The sequence below is a fragment of the Daucus carota genome, chromosome 4 (genome assembly GCF_001625215.2).
Source record: "Daucus carota subsp. sativus chromosome 4, DH1 v3.0, whole genome shotgun sequence".
Taxonomy (NCBI): Eukaryota; Viridiplantae; Streptophyta; class Magnoliopsida; order Apiales; family Apiaceae; genus Daucus; species Daucus carota.
The window spans coordinates 44181469-44209074 of NC_030384.2; the positions used below are offsets into that span (position 1 = coordinate 44181469).

At 33.6% G+C, this 27606-nt stretch overlaps 4 protein-coding genes and 1 long non-coding RNA gene across 10 annotated transcripts; 3 read left to right on the forward strand and 2 right to left on the reverse strand.

The window, feature by feature from the left end:
* The first annotated feature begins 437 nt into the window (after positions 1 to 437).
* On the forward strand, positions 438 to 6030 carry LOC108215632 (protein FATTY ACID EXPORT 1, chloroplastic). The gene is made up of 7 exons (XM_017388153.2): positions 438 to 659; positions 1202 to 1439; positions 3622 to 3789; positions 5245 to 5291; positions 5375 to 5415; positions 5497 to 5620; positions 5715 to 6030. The coding sequence occupies exons 1-6, from the start codon at positions 573 to 575 to the stop codon at positions 5588 to 5590; spliced, it is 675 nt and encodes a 224-aa protein (XP_017243642.1). The 5' UTR covers positions 438 to 572; the 3' UTR covers positions 5591 to 5620; positions 5715 to 6030.
* A 4240-nt stretch (positions 6031 to 10270) lies between these two features.
* LOC108215649 (cytokinin dehydrogenase 1) lies at positions 10271 to 17835 on the forward strand. Of its 2 annotated transcripts, XM_017388180.2 has the most exons (7): positions 10271 to 10348; positions 11378 to 11426; positions 15608 to 16138; positions 16464 to 16591; positions 16666 to 16926; positions 17009 to 17271; positions 17365 to 17835. In XM_017388180.2, exons 2-7 carry the CDS (start codon positions 11420 to 11422, stop codon positions 17684 to 17686), a joined length of 1512 nt encoding a protein of 503 aa, XP_017243669.1. In that variant the 5' UTR covers positions 10271 to 10348; positions 11378 to 11419; the 3' UTR covers positions 17687 to 17835. The 2 variants fall into 2 exon arrangements, with proteins under 2 accessions (XP_017243669.1, XP_017243668.1); XM_017388179.2 differs by lacking the exons at positions 10271 to 10348; positions 11378 to 11426 and having other exon boundaries at positions 14519 to 16138.
* On the reverse strand, positions 11723 to 19723 carry LOC108215650 (uncharacterized). Of its 5 annotated transcripts, none has more exons than XR_010291341.1 (6): positions 19555 to 19723; positions 19187 to 19310; positions 18090 to 18500; positions 14124 to 14196; positions 12286 to 12473; positions 11723 to 12150 (listed from the first exon to the last, which is right to left on the reverse strand). XR_010291341.1 is itself a non-coding variant. In XM_017388183.2 (4 exons), exons 2-3 carry the CDS (start codon positions 19215 to 19217, stop codon positions 18133 to 18135), a joined length of 399 nt encoding a protein of 132 aa, XP_017243672.1. In that variant the 5' UTR covers positions 19218 to 19310; positions 19555 to 19723; the 3' UTR covers positions 13952 to 14196; positions 18090 to 18132. The 5 variants fall into 5 exon arrangements, 2 of the variants coding, with proteins under 2 accessions (XP_017243672.1, XP_017243671.1); XR_010291343.1 differs by having other exon boundaries at positions 12286 to 12490; XR_010291342.1 differs by having other exon boundaries at positions 12286 to 12534.
* A 1637-nt stretch (positions 19724 to 21360) lies between these two features.
* On the forward strand, positions 21361 to 22476 carry LOC135152378 (uncharacterized). The gene is made up of 2 exons (XR_010291466.1): positions 21361 to 21867; positions 22330 to 22476. It is a non-coding gene; the product is annotated as an uncharacterized LOC135152378 (long non-coding RNA).
* Positions 22477 to 24464: 1988 nt separating this feature from the next.
* Positions 24465 to 26462, reverse strand: LOC108219484 (calcium-binding protein CBP). Its single transcript, XM_017392958.2, has 5 exons — positions 25869 to 26462; positions 25504 to 25550; positions 25211 to 25386; positions 25066 to 25084; positions 24465 to 24786 (listed from the first exon to the last, which is right to left on the reverse strand). The coding sequence occupies exons 1-5, from the start codon at positions 26386 to 26388 to the stop codon at positions 24682 to 24684; spliced, it is 867 nt and encodes a 288-aa protein (XP_017248447.1). The 5' UTR covers positions 26389 to 26462; the 3' UTR covers positions 24465 to 24681.
* Between the last annotated feature and the right edge of the window lie 1144 nt (positions 26463 to 27606).

Here is a 27606-nt window from a genome sequence, read left to right on the forward strand (position 1 = left end):
GAACTAATTTAGAGGCAAAATCGTATTATGTTCGAGAACCTTATCTTGTGAAAAGCATCATTAATATTAATATTATAATAACAATAAGGTATGTGTATGAGATCATATGTTCACTAATAAAGACATAAAATGGGAGAGAAAAAAGTTTTTGTGGTTAAATAAATTATGTACTGTAGTTCGTAGAAAATTAGTTTGTGAAAAAATCTATGGTAAAAAATAGAATTCAGATCGACAAAATAATTCATTAATACAAATTCGATTCAAATTTTCGAAATTTTAAATCCTTGTAAAAATAATTTTTTAAATAATTGACTTGACCTATAATATACTCAAACCCATCTAACTGAAAAATGAAAAAAAGAGAGGGGAAAAATAAAATAAAAATAGAGCAATCGCAGACAATATTGAAAATTGCAGTATCTGTTGTGGCCGGGTAATCAAGTCAAAAGTCTCACGTTCTAGGAGCGCGTATAATTATTTAGTCGGGAAAACTCTATATCGTAATTATTTTTTCGCATTTTCAAAAGTCTGTTTGATCTTGTAATTTGACATCAGCTGCACTCATACTTGCGATGTCGCTAGCCACCTCTCAGCTGTCTTATTTCACTTCTATCCAAAGGCGACACCGTTTTGACGCCCGATCGTACTTGCGCCCTAAGGTAATTTTACAAACCCTAATCTATCTGTTTATTGTTTAATCGTTAATTATATATGCTGTTTTGAGTCGAACTGTTGTAATTGATACTGAAATTAATCTTTATATTGGATTTTTCATGTGAGAATCACGGTTTCAGCTAGTTTTCATGTATTTTTTCGGTATTTGAGTTTAGTTTTTGGTTGAAATTGCTTCATGTATGTGTTGTACAAATATTTTACATTGCTACGATGAAAAATTGTGTGATTCAGTGTGAGCTTGATATGTTTTGTTTATCGAGTTTAATGATGTTGCTGGCTTGAAAATCAAGCATTTGTTGGTGAAAGTGGTGTGTGAACTTATTTACAAGTAGGTGCTGTGAGTTTAAGAAACTCAATGAATTATGTATGCATATCATTTTTGTGAAACAATATATTTCTGTCAGTCTGAAATTACGGCCATTAATTATTTTGCCAAACTAGTATATTTGGGTTCTGAATAATACTGATGTAGTGATTTTGATAAATCTAGTTTGGTGATATTAATCACTGGGAACATTTTGTTTAGGTACTAGCTGTTAAGAGTCAAGGTGCACGAAGCATCGTAGTTGCCTGTTCTGAGAGTAAGGTTGCTGTAAGCTATACAGAAGATCCAGAGGTTTCAAACAATGGTAGATTGGAGAACACATTTTTAGATGAAGAAGAGCATGTTAATGAAAATTTGACCAGTGTCCCTGTAGATGATGTTGTCGCTGAAGAACAGAAAGGGGCAAAGATCCATGACTTCTGTTTTGGAATTCCATATGGTTAGTTTATTTCGAGTTAATTGTGATTTTATACTGCTATAATACTGTAGGAGGCAAGGAATTCACATGAAACCTAAAGTGAACAATTTGTAAAACCGTGGTTTTGATTATCTTAGATATTGGCCAACAAAATCTAATAATCAACTTTCCATAAAGTTGATAATCAGTACTTAACAATTACCGCATAGATGGTCCACTGGTAGTTTATATTTCTAGTTGTATCAGAAAAGGAACATCCATCACTTATCCAAAGGAAAAAATAATATCTTATTAGATTTTGCATGTAATTATGTCACTGATATCAGAACAAGCTGAGCTTACCAGAAAAACTATTCCTTAGTGCTTGTCTGGGATTTGTATGAAGTTTCGAATTCCCAATGAGAAAACATTCTTTTAAGGCTAATAACATAGAATCTAAGACACGTATGTTACAATGGCTTTGTATATATTTTTGGTCATGGAATGTAACTATTGTGAGTGTGGAAAGAGCACATTAACTTAAACAAAAAGTCATGGGTAAGAGACAATCTGATGAAAATCAAAAGAGCCTATAGCTCAAATTGTAGTTTTTTTCCGGAAATAGCAGCTAGTTAAAACTATTGATTTTGTCATTGGTGTCAAAACTATTGATTTGTCATTGTTGCTGCTCTCAAAACCCCAAAGCATAATAGCAGCTAGTCAGTAAATGTGTTCTTCATGCACTGCTGAAGGGGTGTCATGGATTTATCATATATAAGAGAGATAGTCAGATTTCCCTCCATAAGAAGTAAATATTTATTGTTGCACTTTACCAAGTACTTGGTGGGAACTAATTTTGAGTGCTATGTTCTTTCCCCAGAGCATAGTAGTAACTATTGTATCCTGTATGCTCTGTTGCTGAAACCTTTGTGTTACCCTGATTAGGCTGTAAGTTTCCAACATGAGCACATGTCCAAATGTAGGACTAGGCAGTATTTCAAGTTTTACATGTTTTTTGACCTAAAACAAGTGTCCAAGCATGAACACATGTCGAAGTGTAGGACTCGGCAATATTTCAAATTTTACATGTTTTTGGCCTAAAACAATTGTCCAAGGATTTATGCCCCATGTACGAGTGTTGAGGGTCTGACACTATTCGAGACAAAAGTGAAAAGTCGGGGTAACAGAGAATGGAACTAGCATGGAGTTATAAGTTACATGAATGATGGTTCAACTTTTGCTCCACAGGAGGCTGACTTTTGGTTCTTATGTAGTTATGTTTACTGTCGTCCTTTACCAAATTCCAGTTTTTGAACATGATTAAACTACTCTGAATTGACAATGAAGTCACTGAATTTAGACTGATCTATCTGTTCTATAACTATATCAAAACACCAAATCAAATGCCAAACATCCACAGTGATTATGTCGTTCTATGGACATACCGTTTTTTGAGTACCTAAGACATCTTGTTCAATACTGTCCAATACTTTCATCATGATAAAAGGTAATTGATATTATTCTATAATAGCTTATAACCCGTGTTATGCGGGGATATTTTTGAAAATATATGTTTATGTTAATAATTCGTTTGCGGATATTTAAAAAAATATTTGTTCAATATATATTATATATTATATTATTATTTAATTTAGTTTATGAATTATCTTACTAATATCTTATACGTTGATTTATACACGATTAAAGTCAAGTTTTTCATCACAGTGAAAAAAATAGTGACGATTTAACAATTATAATTCAATTAGAACAAAAAATAGGATGTAGAAAAAATAGTTATGAATTTTATAATAAGAATCATATTATATTTATCAAACCTCCTTTTATTTGGTTTGGAACATAAAAAATAAAAATCCTATCCTAATTACTAAACCTACTTCTATTTGATTTTTACAAACCTCTTATTTTGTTTAGAACAAAAAAAATAGGGGATTTACAAAATCTGCTTCTATTTGATTTAAAACATTGAGGTATAAATTATATTATATATATAAATATATTTTATTATTATGTAATCTTAATCGTTTATCAAATAATATGATCTAAGGGTTCATATTTTTTTCAGCGGTACTACACCAAACAATCAAATTATCCTCCTTTCGCTTATTATATATAGGGATATAATTACCCTGGATTAAAGGGTAAAAATGTTCACTTCAGTGGAAGAAAGTACTCATATGCCTAACATTGTATTATCTCATACCAGGTGGATTCGTCTTAAGCTGGGGGCTTATAGGTTCTATTTTCACAAGGAACCTTTCCACTCTAGGCAATGGTTTGCTTTTTGGAGGTGCTCTGTTGGCCCTTAGCATTTACAGCTTAAAGGTCTGGAGACAAGGAAAGTCAAGCATTCCATTTGTACTGGGACAAGCAGGTATCTTATTAGATTCTTGGCTGTTGAATAACTGACTGTGATATAATTATTATATTCATATTAGTTGAGGGTGTTTATTCTATCTATCAAAGTTTCATGTGTTTGTGTAGAGAAGCTAAGCATTTAGAATAGTCAATAGAGTAACACAGTGGTTTATGATCATAGTCAATGGGCCTCTTGGTGTCATGAATATCTACTTCTTTCCACGAAGTTTCGTCACGTTCTGGGATATCTTGGTCACATAAAAGATAGAGTTTGCACATTCTTTTGGACTTTGAAGACTAGTAATTATGTGTCTGGTGTGTTTTGCATTAAGATTTTAGAGCAATATCTGTGGGACTCGTTATGCAATCAGCCCTTGTTATATACGTAATAAAAATTCATTTCTGACTAGCTGATTGAGGACTATAGGCGAATTTGGCTTTTGAATTGACCATGAAACAAAACACGAATATTGTAAATTTTAAACATTTTCTGACAGTAAACTCAATATTGTATTAAAAAAAGTAACTATAAGGTTTTGGTATTATTGTATAATCTGCCATAAAGATTATATTATCTATGAAGCACAGCATTTTGTGTGGCACCTCCACTCTACTGCATCCAGTTTCAGCATTCAAGAAACCCTCTTCCTCAGCTAATAGTTTCAGCTACTTGGATATTATATGATCTAGTCTGGAATCTCCAAATTCTGCAATCTTTTGACTAAATCTATAAACTTTTCAACTCGTGGGCACTTTAGCAGACCAATTGCTGTCGAAAATGCTTTTAGTTTGTGTTGTCATCTCCATCCTTTCCTTGTCAATAATTTAGTTTTTCCTATTTTCTTCTTGTGTTGTTTCTGTCATCCAGGTAATAATGGCACATTCTAGATAGGCATCTTATCAGCTAAATATTTGGGTAAATATGACTGTTAGTCTGAACTTGCAAGTAAGATTGAACTTAGTACTTTGCCAGTTGCCAGTTTTGGCACCTTACGTTGGTAAAATATTGGAAGCAATTAAACACTGCGCAGGGATTAGATAAAATTGTATGAGATGGAATGGAAAGTTGTACTGTTTTGTGGAATTTTTTCTGTAATATTTATTCTTTCTCTACCAGTTTGAACAGGAACTCAATTTTGTTTGGAATTTTGGGGTTCTTAAGAACTCTCTGTGACATGTACAGAATTAGCTATAGCAAACTCAATGTCAGTTCCTTCTGTATATTATTTTATGACCTTCTGAATCTGATAGTATAACCTTGTTTTCTTCAAGATCTTCGTCAAGAACTAACAGTATTTACTGGCTTACGGAGTTCGTTACTCTGTTGGTCAACTTTTAAATCTCTGTGACCTGAATTTGATGGCAGTTCTGATTGATAAGGACATGTTTAAAAATATTGTCATATTTTTATTGGTTTCATCATTAAAATTGACCAATTATTGTTACTGTTTGGATGTCTACGACTTTGCAGCGCTCTCGGCTGTCTTGCTCTGGAAGAACTTGCAATCTTACACAATGGTAGTACTAACAATTACAAAAATTTCCACTTGTAATCTTCGTAGTCCTTGACATTAACTTGAAGGTTGTATCTGTTTCTGCAGACAAAGAATTTTTTTCCAATATTCTTGTATGCTGCTGTGAGGTAACATCTAATCGCTAATTCCTCTCAAAATATTGACTTAAGCAAATCTATAAACATGTGTGTAATTTCTCTTTCTGATAGTGCTGCGATGCTCTGTTTCTATACTTACGTGGTAATATCTGGTGGCAACCCTCCACCAAAGAAGTTGAAGTCATCTGAGGTTGCCCCTTCATAATTGGGACCACTGACCATATTGCCATTTGAGGTACAGTTTTTTTTTTTAATACTATTCTATTGCTGAGTATTTCTACAATAAATATTAATAAGATTGGCTTTACTTATTCATATTCTCGCTGCAGGCTATCTTTGAGGAGAGATGACATATTCTAATAGAATTTTGCTTATTTGTATGAAAGATGAGGTGAAAGTTGTTAGTAGGGTTAAGCAGTGTGTTCGTCAATATTTAGACACAATAAATTGGTTACTTGTAACTTATAATATATGGAGTGCTGACGCTACTTTTTAATTTAAATTATAATAGGAAAAGACACACTTGTACATTTTAAATGTATCGTGCGTGTCACGTTTTTTATTGACGAATTAGATTATTATGTGTGTTATGAGTCCAATTCATATGACATTTGGTATAGTAATTCAAAATTTGTTATTATCTTATTATCATTCTTTTTGCTAATCTGATTATAATATGCTCCTCTGGAAAGAACAAAAGCTCTTTAGCTGAGAGCTAATGACCTGCATGTTTCTGTTTTAGTTAATGGTGTTACAGCCAATTATGATAGGAGAACATTTTTTTGTGATCTGGTCTACCATTGTATGATAGCATTATTTTTATTATAGCTTTAAGGTGATACTGTTAGTAGTATTCGGGGACACTATGGGGGCGTTTGGATCATGGGGGAATGGGAATCGGAAATGTGAATGAGGGGTATGAGAATGGGTATGTCATTTGTTGTGAGGGGAATGATTTCAAACTGAATGAGAGTGAGATTCCCATTCCATACAATAAATTTGCTAATCCAAACGCAACACATGGGTTTGGGGTTCAGATTCCTGTTAACCGGGTTCATTAACCATAATTCAAAACCCCCATATTTTATTTCACACCTCATACTGCTTTTTAAAGTGCCCTAATATTAGGTTTGGATTCAGACTATTGGATGATACTAATATGAATTTGTTCAAAATATAGCTGGGCTTTTAGATCATCAAGTCGGTCTTTCCATTTTAAGAAAAAAATTACAGAATATGGTGCTGTGGACCTGTAGTATAAACTCAGCATAGCTGTCCCTTCTAGTATTGATATCAGTCATTAGTTACCAACTTAGTAATGTATAAATAAAGGTTATTAAGGTCTAAGAAACAAAAACTTGAATTCTTGAAAGAGTTTGGTAGGGGCTCATATGAAATACAAGCCCTTACACATACATTACCAAACAAAGCACGATAACATGCATACCTTTTTTGGGAAACAAAATGGCTCTTGAGATGACATTGGAGGTATCACAGTGAAAATGCTATATCAAGTGGGCTATTACAATGTACTCTCTAGATAAATTTAGGCAGGAGTCCAGCTATAATGGGGAACCATAATTTAAGGCAAAAATAGTAAAGCCTGGACGTGTCAAGCAATTGTTCTAGGCCTGGGCGTGGAGAGACTATGGCCTCTGCTGATATACACTATATAACTACCTTTATATATTCTGAACCAACTTGAACTAAATCAAATTCCTGTTGGAAATAGTAGCAGCAATAGAAACAATTGAGTGAGTGAGATGCCATTTGAGCCCCAGAACAGGACACCCCTACCTAGTTGTTCCACTTTCAGGAATTTCAATATCATATTCTTTGCTACCTAGCTAGGTGGGCGAAGCCTAGATTTGGAAGCTTGTGCAGACTGTTTCAAAAGCTTTGATAAGTTGATTTCCGTCAGTCACATGCAAGTTTTTATGTCTAGTAAATAAGTCTTGACTTTAGACAAAAGCGTTCCAATGCCTAACTCCATCCTTTTCCCGTGGAAATTACACTAGTACGGACTATTAATTCTGTGCCAGTTTACACGATTACAGTTAACTGGAAAGCCTCTGTTAATGTCTCTGTGTGTAACAAACTATGAAATTAACATACTTTGGCTCTCACATTGCTGTATATATATCTACGATCAAACTAGGGCAAACAAAATATTGTCTGCTTCGAACTCAGAGGACAAATCTAGTCGCGATTCTTGTGTAGACAAAACACAAAAATATGTAGGACCGTAAGATTCCATGACCAAAGTAGCGATATATGCTAGTACCATGAACCTAACACACTCATAAATGGGGTATATCTCACATGCACAGTTCTCATTTCTAATGGAATTGATAAGATAAGATGATGACTTATCTTATCTTTTAAGCAATTTACGTTCGTTTACCAAAGATCGCACTAAGCTAACTGGTCGTTTAGTCTTCTTGTACGACTGGTGGGTCGGAAGAGGCTGTGTTTTCTAATCAATTGCTGCAGCCTACTGAGCTACCATAATTTATGCATTTCTAGAATGTGTTTTTATCGTTCTGGCAGTATTTTTGTACAGGCAGAGGTGATCAAGTTGTAGTCGGTGCAGAGCCTTGCAGAATCTATGGATGATTTATTTACACGTAAAAACTACAGTCATAAAAACCAGATCATGATTATACCATGTTTTAGGAGTTCCCAGTTTGCAATGAAAGATAACAACATGAAAATTATGCACCAATGTTACTAAATCATTGAATTTTTCTTGTAAGGACAAAATCACTGAACTTAAAAATGTTAAATTGTTGAAAAATATAACCAAATTTAGTTTAAAATCTAGTATCTAATTATCTAAATTTAATCTCAATAAAATTTAATTTCATCCGGACAGAAACCTCCAATTATTCAGACTATCACATGTGTAAAGAGATACCCAAGATTTCATGAGTAGTCCGGCACCTATTATATGGAGAAGAAATATATATATGAATAATATTGACAAAACTTACTATTTCTTATTCTATAAAACTATCACATATTTTGTCAAAAAATCTGTGTTCTATCAATTAAAATATAATTTTAAAAATTTTCGAAGGTAAGATAAAATGCGCGAGAAAATTCCAGCCTTATATAAATTTTTTTACTCCTATTAAAAAAAGATATCTTTGTTATGTTATACTTCCTCCGTCCCATCAGGTTTTTTACGTTACCTTTTGGCACGCATTTTAAGGGACCTGTAAAGTATACTTTCGCTATATATTTATTTTTTTTAAAAATCCTGAAAAAAAGTTTAACATTTAAACTTTTATTAAAAAAAATTAAAAAAACGTTATTAAACTATACTTTATAAGAGCCTCAAAATGCGTGCAAACAGTGAACGTAAACATAGGACGAAGGGAGTGTATATATATATATATAGGGATAGGATCAAATAAATTTTTTTTTAAGTTACAAACTTACAAACTTTTTTTTATTCTCCCATCGTGTTGATCCTTAGTTATAGAAAGTATCCATGTTGAAAATTCTTGAAAAAAATCACAATTTTTAAAAATATCGCATAAATAAATCGCCCATTCAACACATTTGTAACTAGGGTTCAACATCGGGTGTAGAACACTAATTATCATTATGTTGATTATACCTGTAAAGATACTTAAACTATACCTCTGGGGTGTGGATAGGGTCTAGAATCATAAATATTAGTTATATAATACGTTTAACTTAGTTCTTATATTGAAAAATTAGTTTATGTACTTCTCCAACACAATTTTAATCGATGTTCAACAAAATATCTTAAAAAAATGTTGAACTCAAGTTATATATGTGTTGAGCAAAAAAAGTTTGTAAGTTTGTACCAGAACCCTCCCATATATATATATATATATATATATATATATAAAATAAATTTTGAGATATTTATAAAATTTTAAATTCATTCCAAACACGATGATAATATCTGTAATACAATTAATCCAATAAAATCCACTCCTACATTATATAAACTATTTTCCATATATTATTTGTATTTTCAATATATTTATAACTAATATTGTATACCATTTACAATTCTAAAATAAGTATACTTAATTTCTTTATTAAGTTTGATAAAATGTTATTAAAAAATTTAATTTATTTATCAAACTCTCCCAATTTTTTTGATTTTATTAGCTTATACAGTTATAAAATAATATTTGAGTTTGAAAATAAGGAAAACAGAAATGCCAACTTTTTTGTAATGCGACGTGAGAGCAAAATAATTTGTTACAGAAGCCGGTCATTTCAACTCATCACACGTCAAAAATATTATTATGCTTTCTAAATTGAGTCCAAGTTTGTTGTTCCATTATTTATTTACTTTCTGATTAAAAATTGGTCCAATTGTATATTTTTCCAAAAAAAGTTTAGAATATATATTAAAAAAATTCTCATGCTTCATATTTTTGTGCATATAAAACTTTTTAATATATTTATGTGAAAGCATTAATTGTTAGATGAGATATAATTTATCATTTAAAAGATATTTTAGAAAAGTTCGAAAACCTATAACATTTTTTATGTTGCACCCAATTAGTTATCAAAAAGTAACTCATTTAATTAATTTAGTATGAAATCAAGAGATCGATCTTGTCAATTATATACGATGCTACACATGTTTGAGAATGAATTGGCCATTGGGCATCAAATGCCCTCGTTAATCAACCCTTTGATGTTCTTTCTATTTCTTACAACTTGGTATACTTGCAAGGAAAACGCATGCAGTTACTACAATTACGGGTTTAAGACGATATCATAATCAATGATTATATTTTATATAATAATAATATTTTGTTATTATAATTACAAGACCCCTTTGTGGCCTTGTCCGCGTATTTATATATATGTATGTGTCATGCACGCATATAATAGTTTTGCTTATTGCGGTAAACTTGGATCGACTATTTGAAGACCGGCTAGCCTTGAAGAAACCTCTCATCGAAAGGTATGTAACTAATTACACACTATTAGACATAGCAACTAGCCACATGCTTTAATTTGCATTTGGCATGCAACTTCAAGCGAATTCTTTAACCATGCAAGCAAGATTGTTACCCTGTTGCGGTCATTTGCATATGTGAGGGTGTCTTTTATTTATTATATTGTCATATAATTTACATCCGCAAACATGCGTTTGTGTATATAGAACATGCTTTAAAAGTGCTAGACGCAAGTGCATGAATGATTACAATTGCTTCAAGTAAGAACTAAATATGTGTATGTAACTGTGAAAACGTGTGAACAAGAAGAATATGTGAATACTGAAATTCCTGGCCACATTGCGGCAACAACCTGAACTTGTATCATTAGCTTGGGAACGCCTAAAACTACACACTAATTTAAGCTAGCTGTCATATTCCCCTAGCTTAATGCCTTGATCTTACCTAAATGAAAGTTGTCAAGTTAATCATTTTGTTAAGAAACTGTCTACTGCCACTAGATATGCACACATTTCCTATGCCATAATCATTTACCCGTTGATGTGGTAATATTTATGATTTTATTTCAATCATTTACTATTTTTTATGCATTCGAGGAATTTCTCCTTAGCTACTTTTGAGCTTTTAAAATCATATACTCAGATACATATACAACTTATTCTTCGAGACATTTTTTGGGTTTTTATTCTCTCTCACTGTTTAACTTCCCACTTTTCACGGCAAATTTATTTGTGACCTCTGCACTTGCACAATCATCCATGCTTGCTCTTTTCCTTTAAGAAAATCCTAAAAAATGTTCAACTTTCTTACAAACTTCGCATTCGGCCAATTTCCTTTGAAACAATATTAGATGTGTAAAGTAAAGAGAGTGTATTATCATTTATATGAATCTGTCATCCATGCGTGTGACAGGTACTTCAATATAATTAATTAATTAAGTTTTTGCATAACTATCTGATCATATAAAATTAATATATAATTGATTAATGAAATTGCAATAGTTTACATAATGGGTTCTGTATAATTTGTTACAGGCCAGTTCTACATTTCTACTTTAAAAGACTGACCTCTGACTTATGTCTGGTAAGTGTTCGAGAAGTATACATATGGTTTCTCTGATTGGTTTTCGGAGGTGTGTTATATATGTATCAACTGATTGTATAGTTTTTAATTGTGCAAGCATATATAGATTTATAAATCAACTGAGTGTACAGATTTTAATTGTGCAGGCATATATAGATTTATAAATCATTTAACAAAACATAATTTCTGTATATTCTAAAACTATAACAGTTTATGTAACCACAGTTGATCATTATAATAGGAGGAATAAAATTTTATATTGATTGTAATTATAGTATACTGCATAAAATGTAATATCATGTAAATAACAATATTAATAAAAAAAAATTGAATCAACATAATACAAATTTTATGCTCTTAATAGAGCCCAACTCAAACAATAATACGAATATCTTCCTAATAGATGTAATTATTAGAATAGCAACCTGGGAAGGGATAGTTAAAGAGCGACAAATAGACAAAGATTAGAGCAGGATGTTGACGACGAAGGGAACATTACACCATACAATTATATGAATTGATCTGCACTCATAAATCAATAAAGCAACCTATCATGATAGCACATCTTCTCAAAGTACTGGTATTAGTATATGTTTAGTGGAGAACTGGAGATACCCAGGTGCCTATTAGCGTAGATTTGTTCTGTCGCCGCACAAATTAATGAGATCTTGGTGCTTAGTGGAGAGAATTGCATGATGTATAGATTACGATGATTCCTTAGTCACTGATGCATATTTTGTTTCATATATTAATAAGACTTGAAAAGGAAATATTACACCACCGCCTAAAAGAAAGAGGGAGTTCAACTACGAGTATGACAAAATCTTGTGTTACAGAAAGTGAGAAATTAGGCACTCACCCGCATTTTTCAATCACAAACTCAGCAGTAGCCACTGTCAAATTGTGTGCACGTTCTCTCTACCAGATTAGTGATTATTCACCGTCCTCACGATCTAGAGATTATATGGCCGAAAGGAGTTGGGCAGAATACACCCCCACGATCTAGAAATTATATGGCCGAAAGGAGTTGGGCAGAATACACCCCCCCTACGAGATATGAGTGTCTACTTTCAATTCATAACCAATAATTAAGCTTAAATTCAAGACCCTGTATTTATATATACACACACAGAAGCACATAATAATTACAAAGCAATTAGACAACCAAAACATAAAGCCAAACTAAACTTTTATAAAGCAATCATAATACATAAAAACTTTTTCTAGTACATACCAAGTGAAAAAAAAATTAGTGGAATGGAAGGATCATCACCACAAGAAAGTAATGAGGGGGGCAAAGCCATGCAATTATATTGTCTAATCTATGTATCATTATACTGTGGTCAGACAGCAACCCTCCAAAATAATCACCACAAGTTAATTAATTGTCATAAACTCCTCCTATCACAAACCTATAGAAAAATATATAGACTAAACTTTGGATGAATGACCTGAAAGAACATGACATCCAACAAGTTGCACATCTTTCATTCACACAACAAATGATGAAGCTACTGAAAAATCTGCTGCTCATGACAAGTGACACCAATGACAGGGATTTACTTCAACAAGGACCAACAATATTTGAGCAAACCAATCCCTCCTATATTCCAGCACTACCATATGTATATGTATATATAGATAGAACCTTCAGTTTTGCTTCACTATTTCTGATGAGACACTAATCATAACAAACAGAGGTGAAGTAGCTCTAGGATATATATTCATCAACGCATAGACATGTCGAATATATACAGCAGTTTCCTTCACAAGATAAACAAAATCTGCATTTTCAAATGCATGCCAGTAATAAACAGAGAAACAGTAAAATGAGAAAATCATATTTTACAAAAGGAAACTTTTAAAAAGGATCAAGTAGTAGGGATACTAGAAAGAGAAAAGTTAATAGATCTTGGAAAAGGCTCAAAATAATCAACCTGTACCCAATTAATAGAACAACTTGACAAACTATTTCTACTAAAGCAGCAACTTTGTTCAAAAGGCACTGGACGGTTATTATTTCTATTCACAAAGAATCATATAATAAACTTCTACTATATAGTACAGGTATCTAGGGCTCCGGACCTAGTTGAAGCACTAATGATCTTTTCTGGAAAATTAAAATTTATATTCACTTTTTGTCACCTGAGCGGAATGTTCGGGTGATTTAAAGAATGACAAACTAGAAGTAAATATTAAAAACATCAGTACATATGTGTTTGTATGCAAGTACCAAGCACAAACATTTTATTGTATATATGGGTAGGAATTATACTGTATATACTTGCTCGGCACATTCTAAGTCAATACAGAGGCTCTCTCTCTGTGCTAAGACACAATACAAAGGTTGTTTTTGACTCTTTTCGTTGTTAAGGTGTTTTGTGAACTTTAATATACAAAAAGAAATAAAAAAATAAGGCCAACAAAGCAGATTAAATTTAAAGGCAATCTATAGGAATAAGGGAATTGCCTTGTAGTAAAGAGGCTGTGAGGATGGTGCCTTTTGACTAAAAACCTGGACAACATTTCTACCGCTACAATTAAATGTCGTCTTTTATTAAAACTATCACAAAATAATAATACAAAGAGTGATATAGTATTAACAAAAAGGAATGTATAAAGTATTAGCCAGAGACTATTACTAAAAAGGAAATCAATATAAGATTTCCCAAGTTCTGCAGAGTCATTCAAACTTACTTAGATGAGTGGATGTCCACTTCCTCCTACTCAGCATACAAGTCCTACAAAGGGACCAACTTCTCCAGGCATTCTGCATGAACAATACCAGATATGACCAATACACCAAAACAGTGATTTCCTTAGTTAAACAGAGAACATGATATATGAGGAATTTGGCAGTTTACTAACATAATATGTCCAGAAATATTACCCAAGCTGAAGAGAAAAATATAACATAAAGGCTTACGTGATAACACATGACTTACGTGACTACAAACTTCTTATAAGAAAAAGAAATGAACTAAATGTGGTTTACTTAGCAAATGATTATAGATGAGTCAATATGACTGATAATGATAATGATATATACATATAAGATACTTCTTTGCAAAATCATTAATTAGACAGATATAAATAGTGGAATGCTCGTCCAACTTGGGTGCTTACTACTTGTCCTTGTCCATTGTCTTGTCTCTCCACTATTTGATATCAGCAGATGATCGAATAAAAGAAATTCAATGCTAAACTCCTTTTTAGCCATATAGAACTCCTACCTAAGTTGGTGTAATTGTTAATGTCGGTCCATGTTTAATATAGACATATCAAACTCTGAGGAGTCTAATTTTGAGCAAAATCTGATGACACGCACAAAAAATTATGCTCCAGCAGGACCACCTGCAGGCACAATTAGCCTCTAGCAGGATAGTATTTGGTAGGTCTTCCCTCACTTATAAAACTAAGGAACCGCTATGGAGGAATCTGCCAATTGTTATCTGAAAGACAACTGACAGATAAGAAAATAGCTTAAGCATGTGTATGTGAATAGGCAAAACAATGAAGTGAAAGACTGATAGTTGAAAGTGGTAAGCTGACTCTCAAAATATAGGTGTTTTAAAGAGGTGAACATCCATTCTCCCCAGCAAAAATATTAACCTCTTTAGACAAAAATGCAAGAAATGATATTGACGTTAAAAAATTAAAATGAGAATAACATAGGGTCACAGAGGTAGTATATAAACAACCTTTGCTTATTGTTTATTGCAACTGAGAAAGCAAAAATCATATCCGCAAACCTGATTGCAAGAAACAATAAGGACTTAAATCCTTGTACAGTTCACAGCACTACAAAAAAACTTCATAGCAAATCCTGTCGACATGGCAACCCATATCTTTCCTTATATATTGTACATAATTTACTAATCTTCATTTATGAGCTCTTACACACTTTTCATTCTTTCTTCACACATTAACCCCCTACTCTCCGCCTTCCTCTTTCTATCTCCCCCCCCCCCCCTTTCTCTCTCTATCTCTCACACACACACAAACCAACCCAACTTCACGAAAGCTTTATCTTTAAAAACTATAGTAGAAGATGAAATCGCTCACAAATAGTTTCTTAAAGAATAATGACCTAATCGGCAGGTTTCTAGTGACCATGTTACTGAGTAGTAATCTTTACAAAAATGATATATGTTCTAAACTTCCTTCTGATAACCCAACAGTTTCTTCTCAGTCGGAGTTCTCAATCCTACCATCGTCGCTTAAATCATTAAGTCTTGATGGGCATATTTTCTTTGAGGACATTCAACATGCAGCCAATGACTTTGGCAACAGATATCATTTTCTGCCAGCCGCAGTTCTGCACCCAAAATCAGTTCGTGATATTTCTTCAGTTGTCAGGCATGTTTATGAACTGGGAAATACTTCTATGCTCACTGTTGCCGCAAGAGGGCGTGGTCACTCCGTGGCAGGCCAAGCACAAACCCATCAAGGAGTAGTTATAAACATGCAAACTCTTCAGGAGCAGAAAATGTGCTTTCACACTGGAGATTTGCCTTACGTCGATGTATCTGGTGGTGAGCTGTGGATAAATATACTGCATGAGGGTCTTAAACATGGTTTTGCACCAAAATCCTGGACAGACTATCTTCACCTAACTGTTGGGGGAACACTATCGAATGCTGGAATCAGCGGTCAAGCTTTTCGCCATGGACCACAGATTAATAATGTTTACGAGCTGGAGGTAGTCACAGGTACATTCCTTCTATAATTCTTATCCCACTCTTGCGTACACCATATGGCTCAAGTGCATTCCATAGCACATGTATGCATATCGAGAATTTACGTGATGATGTCTGATAATAACCAATCAGGCAAGTAACAAACTTACCCAGTAACCCAATACCCATTTCCAAATCCAATTTAGTTGGATACTATAGCCTTCAAATGCCTCGCAAGTAATACTGTCTCCTTTTCCCATCGATTTACAAAAGAGTAGAAGGATCAAGGATTCAATGTCCAAACTTTGAAAGATATCCCAGATACCAAAAACTTAACTCATTATTTATTCAAGTGCAGGAAAAGGAGAGATAGTGACCTGTACAAAGCAGCACAATGCTGATCTCTTCTATGGTGTTCTTGGTGGATTGGGACAGTTTGGCATTATCACAAGGGCTAAAATCTCTGTTGAAAAGGCACCCAAGAGGGTAGGAAAGTTTTCTATAATTATATATGTATTCAAGAAGCAACAGGTTTTTAGTTGGGTATCTTCATTTGACAGGTTAAATGGATTAGAATGCTGTATACAGACTTCAGCATATTTTGCCAAGACCAAGAACATTTAATATCATCAGATAATTATTTTGAGTATGTTGAGGGATTCGTCATTATAAACAGAACTGGTCTATTACATAACTGGAGATCAACTTTCAGTCCTAAAGACCCACTTCAAGCAAGCAAATTCCACTCTGAGGGAAAAACTCTCTACTGTCTGGAAATTGCCAAATACTTCAATCCAGAAGAAAGTGATACCGTAAACCAGGTGAGCTAGAAACACGTGATACAATGCCTCTGGTACTCTAGACACTCTGTAGTTTTAAGTCTAACTTATAATCACTATGCAGCGGATCGAGGTTTTATTGGAGGAACTAGAATATATACAGTTCACTCTTTTCTTGTCAGATGTGTCATACATGGAATTTCTTGATAGAGTGCATGTGTCTGAAATTAAACTCAGAGAACTAGGCTTGTGGGAGGTTCCTCACCCATGGCTTAATCTTCTCATTCCTAAGAGCAAAATTCATGACTTTGCCAAAGAAGTGTTTGGCAACATCCTTACAGACACCAACAATGGTCCTGTACTCATTTACCCAGTAAACAAGTCCAGGTACCAGTTCCATAACTTACCAGTGTCAATTTAAATATAAATTTTTAACTTTTAGTCAGGATATTACTACCTCTACTGATGTTTTTATATTAGATGGGACAACAAAACTTCCATGGTAACCCCACAAGAAGATCTTGTCTACCTCGTGGCCTTCCTATCCTCAGCGGTGCCATCTTCCACCAAATCAGATGGATTAGAACATATTTTGGCACAAAATAGAAGAATTTTGGACTTCTGTGATTCATCCAGTCTCGGGGCAAAGCAATATTTGCCCCACTACAACACTCAGAAAGAGTGGAAAGCTCATTTTGGATCTAAATGGGAGGTCTTTAGGAAGAGGAAATACAGATATGATCCCCTGGCGATCCTATCTCCTGGTCAAAAGATCTTCCAGAAAGAAAAGGCATATTTGTAATGTTTCTCGCAAAAGAGAAAACCACACATATTGTAGTGCCAAACTCTCATCATATTTGCTTCAATATGGAAATGCAACTGTTTAGCATAAAGAATTTTTGATTCATATGACAACTATGCCTAATTCTATAGTTATTTTAGTATAGTGATACAATTTCAGGTAGTCAAAAAAGGTCACTGTCAAGAAGAAAACACAAACACGGGCAAATAACAGAAAAATCTATAAGCATCCGCTTGCTTCCGAGTATAATATGAAAACCGCATAATTTTAGAAATCGGCTGCTCGTTGTCTGATTTAAGAGAGCAACAATGGGTACAAGCAAAAGTAGATTATATTATATACGAAATTCCATTCATTCAGGATACAGGAAACATAATTTGCAGGCGCTAAAAGCAAGAGATACCAGAAGATTAGAGCCATGAATAGTTCCAAATCGCGGTAGACAGTTACTTTTGATTTTTAACTTCTGCCCAGCCAAGACCTGGTCTTCCAATTTCTTCTTTAGACTCTTCGTAATCTTGGGCATCACGGAGAGAAGCTTCGAAGTCCGTAAAATCGCTTGCAACAGGAAGAAAAGATCCGATATCATCTCTAGCTCCAAAACCACCAGCACGTATGGCATCATCTAAGAAAATAGCAGCTTTCGTACTTGACCCGCATGAGGCATTCACATCCACAGACCTAGCATCTGATACCTCATTACCTCCCCCTCTAAAATTAATCATGTTGAGTTCAGTAGTTTCTTCATGATTTTCATCCAATTTAGGTTCAGTATTCACCACAATGTCATTTGTCAGGCTGACTGCTTTCTCATCTGAAGTACAATTCTTATTAATTTATTATCAATAAAACGAGTTTTGCAATTTTCAATACCATATGACACTTAAATTTTAATCTATATACCATATTACGCTTAATTTTTAATCTATATACTAATGTAAGACAAAGGTAAGTCTGTATCTTTACGTAAAGTATACAGTTCATTTACTCGGTTTTTTCTTCATCACTCATATGCTTTATAAATTCCTCCTTACACCCTTCCGCATTATAATACATTAATGAGTAAGCAAAAGATATAATAATAATAATAATAATAATCTTTCTAGACTTCTAGCTATGCTACAAATCTGAAAATTAAGGAGGCACAAGTTGTCACTATGTTCATAAACTGCTGGAAACATTGTGCTTGTTGCAATTTCTAGGAAATTTAACAAAAGGTTGTATAGTTAATAGTTTTACTATTAGAGCAAGTTGTGCAGGCTATGATAGTAAATTGCAAATAGATAGTGATTGTAAAGCTTAACATACACACTGCACAAGTAAATATAATTAATTGTAATGGAAGGGGTATATTATCATATAGCCGACTCGTAACAAAACTGTACAACCAACTGTCGGAAATAAATTGCTCGGAAACTGTAAACTGACCAAGAGAAATTCTGCTAGAACACACATACAATTAATACTGAAAATCCTACTAAAGAAAATGTCGAACTGTACCATTTAAATTTTCAGGTGATCCGGACTCCATAATAGATCAAAGTTGCAACTGGACGAGAATACTCTTTAAATGCTTTTCCCCTTAATCCTCCTAAGTCCTAACCTTGGTGGCTCAATAACAAACCTGTAAAAGAATTGAAAATTACGATATGCTTACCATCACATGGAACAATACGTGATAAAAATTAGTCAAAACTTACAAGCACACTGCTAACTCAAAATCTGAAACTTAATTACTTCAATTAAGTAATCAAATATGTGATAGCACTTAAATTAAATCTGAGAAGGATAAAAATTAAGTGCAGTATTGCAAATATATGAAAATATATAGGAAAACATGAAACTAGGGTTTCTGGCAGGAGAATTACCTGGGAGGGAGAATGTAGCGACAGTAAAAAACACAGGCAGGCAAGACAGCGTGGTTTAAGCAGCAGAGTTATATTGCATTTATCGCCAACTCAGTATCAGCTTTGGCTTCCCAATTCCCCCGATGGCCCAAGGATACATCTATCTGTTTCTTTAAGGGAAAAAGAAAAGAGAAAAAAGACACTCTTTGCCCTTTGGCCTTTGGAGGGAATTTAGGCCCTCTTTGCTAGGGCTGATCAGAAACCCCCCAAACCGCATAAACCACCCGCACCGCACCAAACCGTACCACAAAACGCGGTTTTTAATTTTTGTGGTGCGGTTGCGGTTTGAATTTTTCACAAACCGCGCGGTGCGGTGCGGGTTGCGGTTTGACATATTAGTAGTGCGGTTCAAACCGCACCGCGATATTATAATATATATATATATATATATATATATACATATTAGTGATTATCAAATAAAATTATATTATATACATATATATTATTTATAATTATGTTACATATATTTGTTAAATCTCTTCAAATAATAGTTAATTCAATCTCGCAGTGTATTATACCAAATTTGTATGAAATGATTATATTATTATAATATGTCTCTTTGTAGTTAGTACTCATATTTACACTTTTGTTTGTGTTTTTTGGTAGTTGTTGTAGTTTTGAAATGATAAATATTATATAAATTCATTACAAGAAAATTTTTTATTTATTATATATTTAAATTTTATTTCGAACTTCAACTAAAAATATTTATTCTTAAGCATACAAACCGCACCGCACCACACAGCATTTTTGTGGTGCGGTTTACACGGTTTTTATGCTAGCGTGGTGCGGTTGCGGTTTGAGTTTTCAACCAAACCGCATGCGCGGTTTGGTTCGCGGTTTTAGCGAAAAACGGCACCGCCCGCACCGCGATCACCCCTACTCTTTGCCCTTTGGCTTTCGTTCCTTTAAAAAAACTCGGGAGAATAGCAGTGAAAATTACATAATTTTATTTTCTAATCTGTTGCTTTTTTTAATGTTTAAAATTCGGGAGTAAGGTGTTACCCATTTAAGAGAGTTTGGACTCTGGCTTGACCATTAAATAATGGGAAAATTAATTTTAAAAGTCCACTATAGACACTTTTTAGTCTAGGTCGTGAACTATAAATGTCAATTCATAAGTAATTCAACTTTTGATTTTTTTCCTACCTGGATCCTTCCGTTAGATCTGATTTGACGTCGTTAGTTTTTCCGGCGAACTTGGTCTGAAAAGCTCAAATCCGGTGAGCTTGAATTTTCCGACGAGGCTAATTAGAACATTAAAAATCACGAAAATTATATGAACATGCTCATAATCACACGATCTATCAATCTACATCATTATAATTCGAATAAAAGCTATTAAAATGAAAACTAATATTCAACTCAAAATTCAGAAATTACCAAACTAAATTTTGATGGTATAGATGGATAGGGGATTGAAAAACGAGCAATTTGATTACTCAAAACTTCAAATTTGGATATCAGAATCACCTTCAAAGTTATCTTTGATTCTCATCAACTTAAAAAAAACTAACGGCGTCAAACCCGATCTAACAGAATGTAATATCCCGTAATTTTTTTAGAATAATATTAATTGATTAGTAATTAAAAAAAAAGGATTAAAATTTGATTATGATTAGGTTTTATAATTGAATTAGGATATTGGGCTTAAAATTTGGATCAGACTTGAATTCGGATATCGGGTAGGTGTGGAACCAGGGTTTGGAGACTCTTTATATATCGATTGCATTCCTTCATTCTTTTATAATTATTTTGTGCGAGCCGCCTAACTTTTTCTTCCCTTTTCTTACAAAAATTCGCAGGCCTTTATTCACACAAATCAATTGTCTTATAAAATTCGTGGAAAATTCAATTATTATCGGATTTTGATGATTCTTGATGTTACGGAAAGCTCTTTCAATCTCCTACAACTTTCGTTAACAATGTTTTCTCAGATTTGTTTTCGAACTGTTCTCAAAATCCCAAAGAATATTCAGACCCTGTTTTTCGCTTTGAATCTGAGCAGCAGACGTTTTATTTAATTCCCGATTCGTTATGAGTCCGTTTTTGATGAGCCATACCTTTTCAGAAAGGTCTTTTCGTCCTCTACAACTTTTGTGTTTTGAGTTTTCCAAGAAAGCATCGTTTAGAGGGTCAAAATAGTAGATTAGTGATCTGGGCAGATTGGAATCATGGAGGCTTTTGGAGTTTTAAGAATATGTAATTTTGATTGGTTGCTAAGATTGATTATATGATCTAGGATGGTGTTGAGTATTTGATTTCGATGTTGAGGTAAGTTTCTGACCGATCTTTCTAGTGTTTTAAAAGTTATGTGTTATATGTTTATTTGATTGTATAAATTTGGGCTAGGTGATTATATTTTGAATTGATTTTCGTTCTCGTATATATACGGTGTTGACGATGATTTCGGAACTCTTATTTATGCCATGGTTTGTGAAAATAAGAATAAGAATAAGGACCGAGTCACCGGGTTATAGTGACAGTTTTCAGAAAATTCAGGATCGTTATAATCACCGAGTTGTAGTGGTCGTGGTATAAACTATGAGTTCTGAGTTATTGTGATTATCGTATCGAATAAGAATATGAAAGTGTTTTGAAAGTATTTGTTACGTATATTGTTATCGTATAAAAAAAAGTATATTTTATCTTATATGTATACATGTTACTTGGCCCGACTAGTTGGATCGATTAGTTGCTTGTTGGGCTGTATAACTCATTACTTACAATTTTCAGGTTTGATTTAAGAGCGAGTTGATGTGCATTGGATTTGGAGTTCAGTGATGTTAGATTTGGATTGACTTTTGGACTTCCCTTAGCTGCGCCTTTGTAATAGTCACCTTTGTAATCGGATTTTGGATTAATAAATTGTGTTCTATTTCAGTTTTGAATTTAGTTTTAATATTCCGAAAAATCGGGGTGTAACACAGAAGGACCCAGATAGGAACTTATGAATTGACATTTATAGTTTGGGACCTAGAAAAAAAAAAGTGCTTATAGTTCAGGTACTTTAGAATTAATTTTCCCTTAAATAATCGCAAGCATGTGACTTACAAATGAGAGGCTGAGAGCCATGTTTGGCTGTTCTTATTTGTTAAAATAAGGAATTATTATGAAAAAGGACTTTATTACTATATATATTTTTTCAGTGTGACGTATTTAACAAAAAATATAAAAAAATTATATAAATAAACCATTTTTAAAAAAAGATACATTTATGTATTTTTTTCAAAGTTAATTGATTTATTTTTTAAAAATAAATTAAACAAGACCAAATATGATCAGTATTTGTATTGGTAATTTTGAGTTAATGAACTGGAGTCTAATGAATCTACTTACCAGAGCAAATCGAAATCAGTCGGGTGGATACAATGATATGGCTCGGTATATCTTGAAATTACATGATTAAAATGTTAAGAAAAATGAGCTATAAATTAGAGTATAAGTAAAGTAAAATTTATAATTTATTTAAAATATTAGGATGTTATTGCAATTATTTAGATGTTTGAGTAAGTCGATACGAGAAATGGTGTCTAGAAATTGTTTTTATTTAGGAATTGTTTTCTAATTTAAATTTATTAGTTAATATGTTTTAAATTAAATTATTATAATATAAAATTTAAAAATGTATAAAAATTAATAACAAATAATAATATGAGATTAAAAGAAAGTGTTCACAACTTATCGAATATTTTCGGAAATAGCCTGAGAAAGTCCATCGACTTATCTTTAGAAGAAACTGAGCTTCCTGTATGGTTCGTCGTCTTTTTATGTATTTACACGGGAAGTATAGAATTACATATACGATTAAGAGTCTGTTTGTTTGCGGTTTTAAACTGAGATTTATATCTCTAGTACTCCATGTGAGCATCTCCGAGAGCCTCCTTGTTGGCTCCTAAATATAATATAAAAAATGCGATTTTTAGTAATTTAGGACAAAGTTAAGAGTGTAAACTCCAATAATACTCTCTACATCTTTTCTCTATTTCATATTTTATTCATATATTGGGCTTCACTTCATATTTTATTCATATATTGGGCTCCACTGTAACAAAAGAGAGGGAAAGATTGAGGTGAATTGGAGGGAAGGATTTTTTTATTGTGGAAAAATAAGTTAAGAGCCATGTGGTGACTCTTAACTTTGAGAAGAGGGGAGAGAGAAACAAGAGGCTCTTGGTGATTTAAGAGCCACTTAAGAGTCTCTTGAAGCAACATTTTTCCTCTTCTTCCTCAAATCTCAAATTAGGAGCCTAAATGAAGAGCCACCTCCAGATGCTCTAACTACTCTAATCAGCCATAAAACAGGTGAACGACTCAAATCAGTCATAAAACAGGTGACCGAGACAGTGGTTTAGTTGTTTAACAGCTACCTGCCCCAATAATATATCGCTGCCATTCAAACTTGATAAATATACAACCACACAGACTACACAGTCCCTTCTATAAACGAAATACATTTAAACAGCAACAACTTAGTGGTATAGTAGTAAGTAGTATAGTTACTATTTACTAGAGGTTAATGACTTGGACTCATTGGACGTGATTAACTTTAAAATTTAAGAAGATGATGATAGACGTGCTTAGTTGACTTTGTGTGCACAACTCAGATATACTCACCATTTCAAATTCCAACCTCTGGATTTTGTATTCCCACAGGCCATAAACCCCCAAAAAAGGGTCAATCTAGAATAGTTGATCCACATAATGTGCCACAACCAACTCAGTTTCTGGTGGGATGGATACAAGTTGCAGGCAGAACTTAACAAACTACAGTAGAAATTAAACTACCAATAAACAAGTACTATAGTTAATTAATCTAAGATCAGAGCAGAGGAGACCTATTCATTTCACTGAAAATTGATACCAGGATCTGAAGAATAGTGAATAGACTATTCATGCATATCAATAGCATAATGCACGCTTCAAATTAGAGGATAAGTACATTGGGATAATAACAAACTGCAGCTGCTAAAGTGGTTCCGTAAGCATTTCATCCAAAAGATTATTACAAAACGTAGTAGTACTATTCAACCACTAAAAACATATCAACTCATACCAGACCAACAAGAAAACGTGTTACATAACTTCCTAAGCAATGAGGAATGGTAGAACAGTGAGCATGAAAGCTTCATAAGTGAACGTAGCCGATCCCATGTATGCAGTGTCTTTCTCCTTGAATTTCTCGGTAAGTCCCTGCAAGAGATACTGATTCATGAGACACATGCCACTATCAGAATCCAGATTTGCTTATCTTCTCACTACACTCCATACAGTGTCGATTTTAATTGCACTCTCCCAAGTTGCAACAGATGTCATACAAAAAATAAAATCATGATATATCTCAACACATACTACAGAAAATTAAAAAGTTCCCCAAGAAATCGATGACTAATGTCTATAACCAAGTAACCACATTATAAACAGCGCCAAAAATAAAACTCATAAACTATAATGTTTGAAAAAAAGCTATACCTTCACAGTGAGGCAGCACCTGTAATCACAACAGCCGAAAAAACAAAGAGAAAAATAAAAAACAAAGCGTCAGAAAGTCAAATTTACTATAACTAACTCTAAATATAAGAATTGTACAGATAAAAACTAGTGTTATTGATCATACTCGATGAAGTTGTCATATTCAATAGCCTTGTTCCTTCCACCAGTCTTGTCAAACTTGGACACCAGCAAGTCCAGAACCACAGGCGACACCACAAATCCAAGGCTCATAAGCGCCTCCCTCAACTCAGAAGCATCAATTTTACCACTGTGATCCCTGTCATTCTTCTCAAAGATAGCCTAAACACAGCAAACACGTCACATCTCACATCCATTACATTCACCAGATCACATATCCATATATTCGCAACAACAAACAATTATAAACAAACTTGTAAGTTGTAATATATAACTCACCCTCCAGCTCTGAAGACTGTAATACACAGAGGTGAACTCCTTCGGCCCTGTCACACAGAAAAATAAATAATACAAATTCAGCACGCAATTCAAATCGATTCAACAAACTACTGCAATTTAGGTATTCAACAGTCTAAATGTCACACAGAAAAATAAATAATACAAATTCAGCACGCAATTCAAATCGATTCAACAAACTACTGCAATTTAGGTATTCAACAGTCTAAATTTACTACAGGACCTGTCTAAATTATCTTATGGCCTAATTTACCGCAATAAAACACAACAATACGTTTAACCGAGAATCATAAAACTAAAAGAAACAAAAATTGATCATCACAAGAGTATGAAATACTGAAATATACCGATTTTGCGAGTGTTGGAATTGGTGAAGAGGTACATGAGAAGATGCACAGTCCTCAAGCTAAAGCTCTCTCTATAAGTAGTTAACGCCTTCTGGAGCTCCAAATCATCAATAAACCCACTTCCATCCCTATCAGCCATCTGGAACGTGGATATCACATTGGGATCCGTGCCGGGCGGGAAATTCGACGGCACCAGCGACGCGAACGGGCTGCCATACGCCGCGCCGGGAGCCGGATAGCCAGGCTGCGGCTGCGCATACGGAGCCGCGGGTGCAGGTCCACCGTATGGAGCCGATCCTGGCGCGGGTGCACCGTACGGAGCCGAGGGCTGGCTGTGCTGATTTTTCGCTGGTTTGTTGGGATCGTGCTGTGGCTGACCGTACGGTGCTGGCTGTGCGCCATAAGGAGCCTGTGGGTTTGGCTGGGCTGGTGCGCCGTACGGAGCGGCGGAGTAGGGCTGGGCCGGTGGTGGAGCTCCGTAGTTGTAACCCGATGGGTTGTTCTGTGGATATCCGGACATGTTTGTTTCGTTTTAAATCGTGTTAGATATTGAGAGTGTCCGATTTTGTGTAGTGTAATATTTTATACGCGTCCGTGTTTTTATAGAGAGAGTTTATCTATAAAATTGACTTTTAGGAAAGAAGCTAGTAATTGAAGGAGCGCGTAAACGTGGAACGCTGCGTATCCATGTGGGTTGATGCTTCCATTTGCCCTTTATGCGGCGAATTTTTATTTTTATCGACTTGTTTTTCGTTGTTTGGGAATTTAATCGTAAGTTGACATTGCAAAATTATTCAATTTTGTTAAAATTATCATTATTTTCCCTCAAGTGGATTAGAATTCTTGCTAGTGTATCTTTTTAATATGGTCAATCTCTATGTGTATATGAATTTTTATCATCTTTTTATTCTTTTTGCCCTCGACCAACTTCGACAACATTGACTCGGGATGATATATAATGTAATGAGCCAAAAAGTATAATATTCATTTTTTATTAATTTTTTGATTGTCAAATGGATCAATATTTTGTTAAAAATAAGTTATTTGACCAATATTTTGTTAAAGATGAGTTACAAATTATTTTTTAAAATACGTGCAAATAATAAACATAAATTATAAATTGGGACGAGGGAGTAACTATGACACTGACAAAGGAAGGATCAATCATGCTATATATTTGGGAAGTGGATGGAAAAAGCATCTTTTGAAATTGTTGGTTAAAATTGGTCAATTAAATTGGACATCTAAGATATTATATAAAAATTATTTGAGTGTAACATTTCTTTTTCAATAGTATTGATTATAAAAGTTATACTTTAATGATAATATATTATTAATATTTATATTGGTATAAATAGAACATATCACTTATAATAATAAGATAATAAATGATGAGAAATCTTTTCACATATTTCCTACATATTGATAGAGTTTTTAGCCAATATGAGGGGTTGACTATATTTATAAGTAAAATAAAAAAAATATACGACTTGATTTTATTTTACATAATCTTTATAATTTTTATAGAGCGACATTCGAGAGAGAACCATTCTTTTAAATGGAATCTCAGAATCGCTAAAGTCATGCTGCAGAATTCTAAATTTTAAATAGATTTTCAGTATCTTAATATATATACATCGTTGTGTGTTTTCAAAGATGATTTCAAAATATAATAAATAAACATGACATTTTTTTGCATGTGGAGTTCTGTTACCGTTCTGTTACAAAATTTTAATTA

Excerpts from the sequence above, each read along its gene's own strand:
- LOC108215632 (XM_017388153.2), top strand. The coding sequence starts at position 573 with ATGTCGCTAGCCACCTCTCAGCTGTCTTATTTCACTTCTATCCAAAGG. Across the intron at positions 660-1,201 it reads GATCGTACTTGCGCCCTAAG|GTACTAGCTGTTAAGAGTCA; the intron begins GTAATTTTACAA and ends CATTTTGTTTAG. Across the intron at positions 3,790-5,244 it reads ATTTGTACTGGGACAAGCAG|CGCTCTCGGCTGTCTTGCTC; the intron begins GTATCTTATTAG and ends ACGACTTTGCAG.
- LOC108215649 (XM_017388179.2), top strand. The coding sequence starts at position 15,478 with ATGAAATCGCTCACAAATAGTTTCTTAAAGAATAATGACCTAATCGGC. Across the intron at positions 16,592-16,665 it reads TTGAAAAGGCACCCAAGAGG|GTTAAATGGATTAGAATGCT; the intron begins GTAGGAAAGTTT and ends TTCATTTGACAG. Across the intron at positions 16,927-17,008 it reads AAAGTGATACCGTAAACCAG|CGGATCGAGGTTTTATTGGA; the intron begins GTGAGCTAGAAA and ends ATCACTATGCAG.
- LOC108215650 (XM_017388183.2), bottom strand. The coding sequence starts at position 19,217 with ATGGAGTCCGGATCACCTGAAAATTTAAATG. Across the intron at positions 18,501-19,186 it reads ATCACCTGAAAATTTAAATG|ATGAGAAAGCAGTCAGCCTG; the intron begins GTACAGTTCGAC and ends ATTGTACTTCAG.
- LOC108219484 (XM_017392958.2), bottom strand. The coding sequence starts at position 26,388 with ATGTCCGGATATCCACAGAACAACCCATCGGGTTACAACTACGGAGCT. Across the intron at positions 25,551-25,868 it reads TTCCAACACTCGCAAAATCG|GGCCGAAGGAGTTCACCTCT; the intron begins GTATATTTCAGT and ends TCTGTGTGACAG. Across the intron at positions 25,387-25,503 it reads ACAGTCTTCAGAGCTGGAGG|GCTATCTTTGAGAAGAATGA; the intron begins GTGAGTTATATA and ends TGCTGTGTTTAG.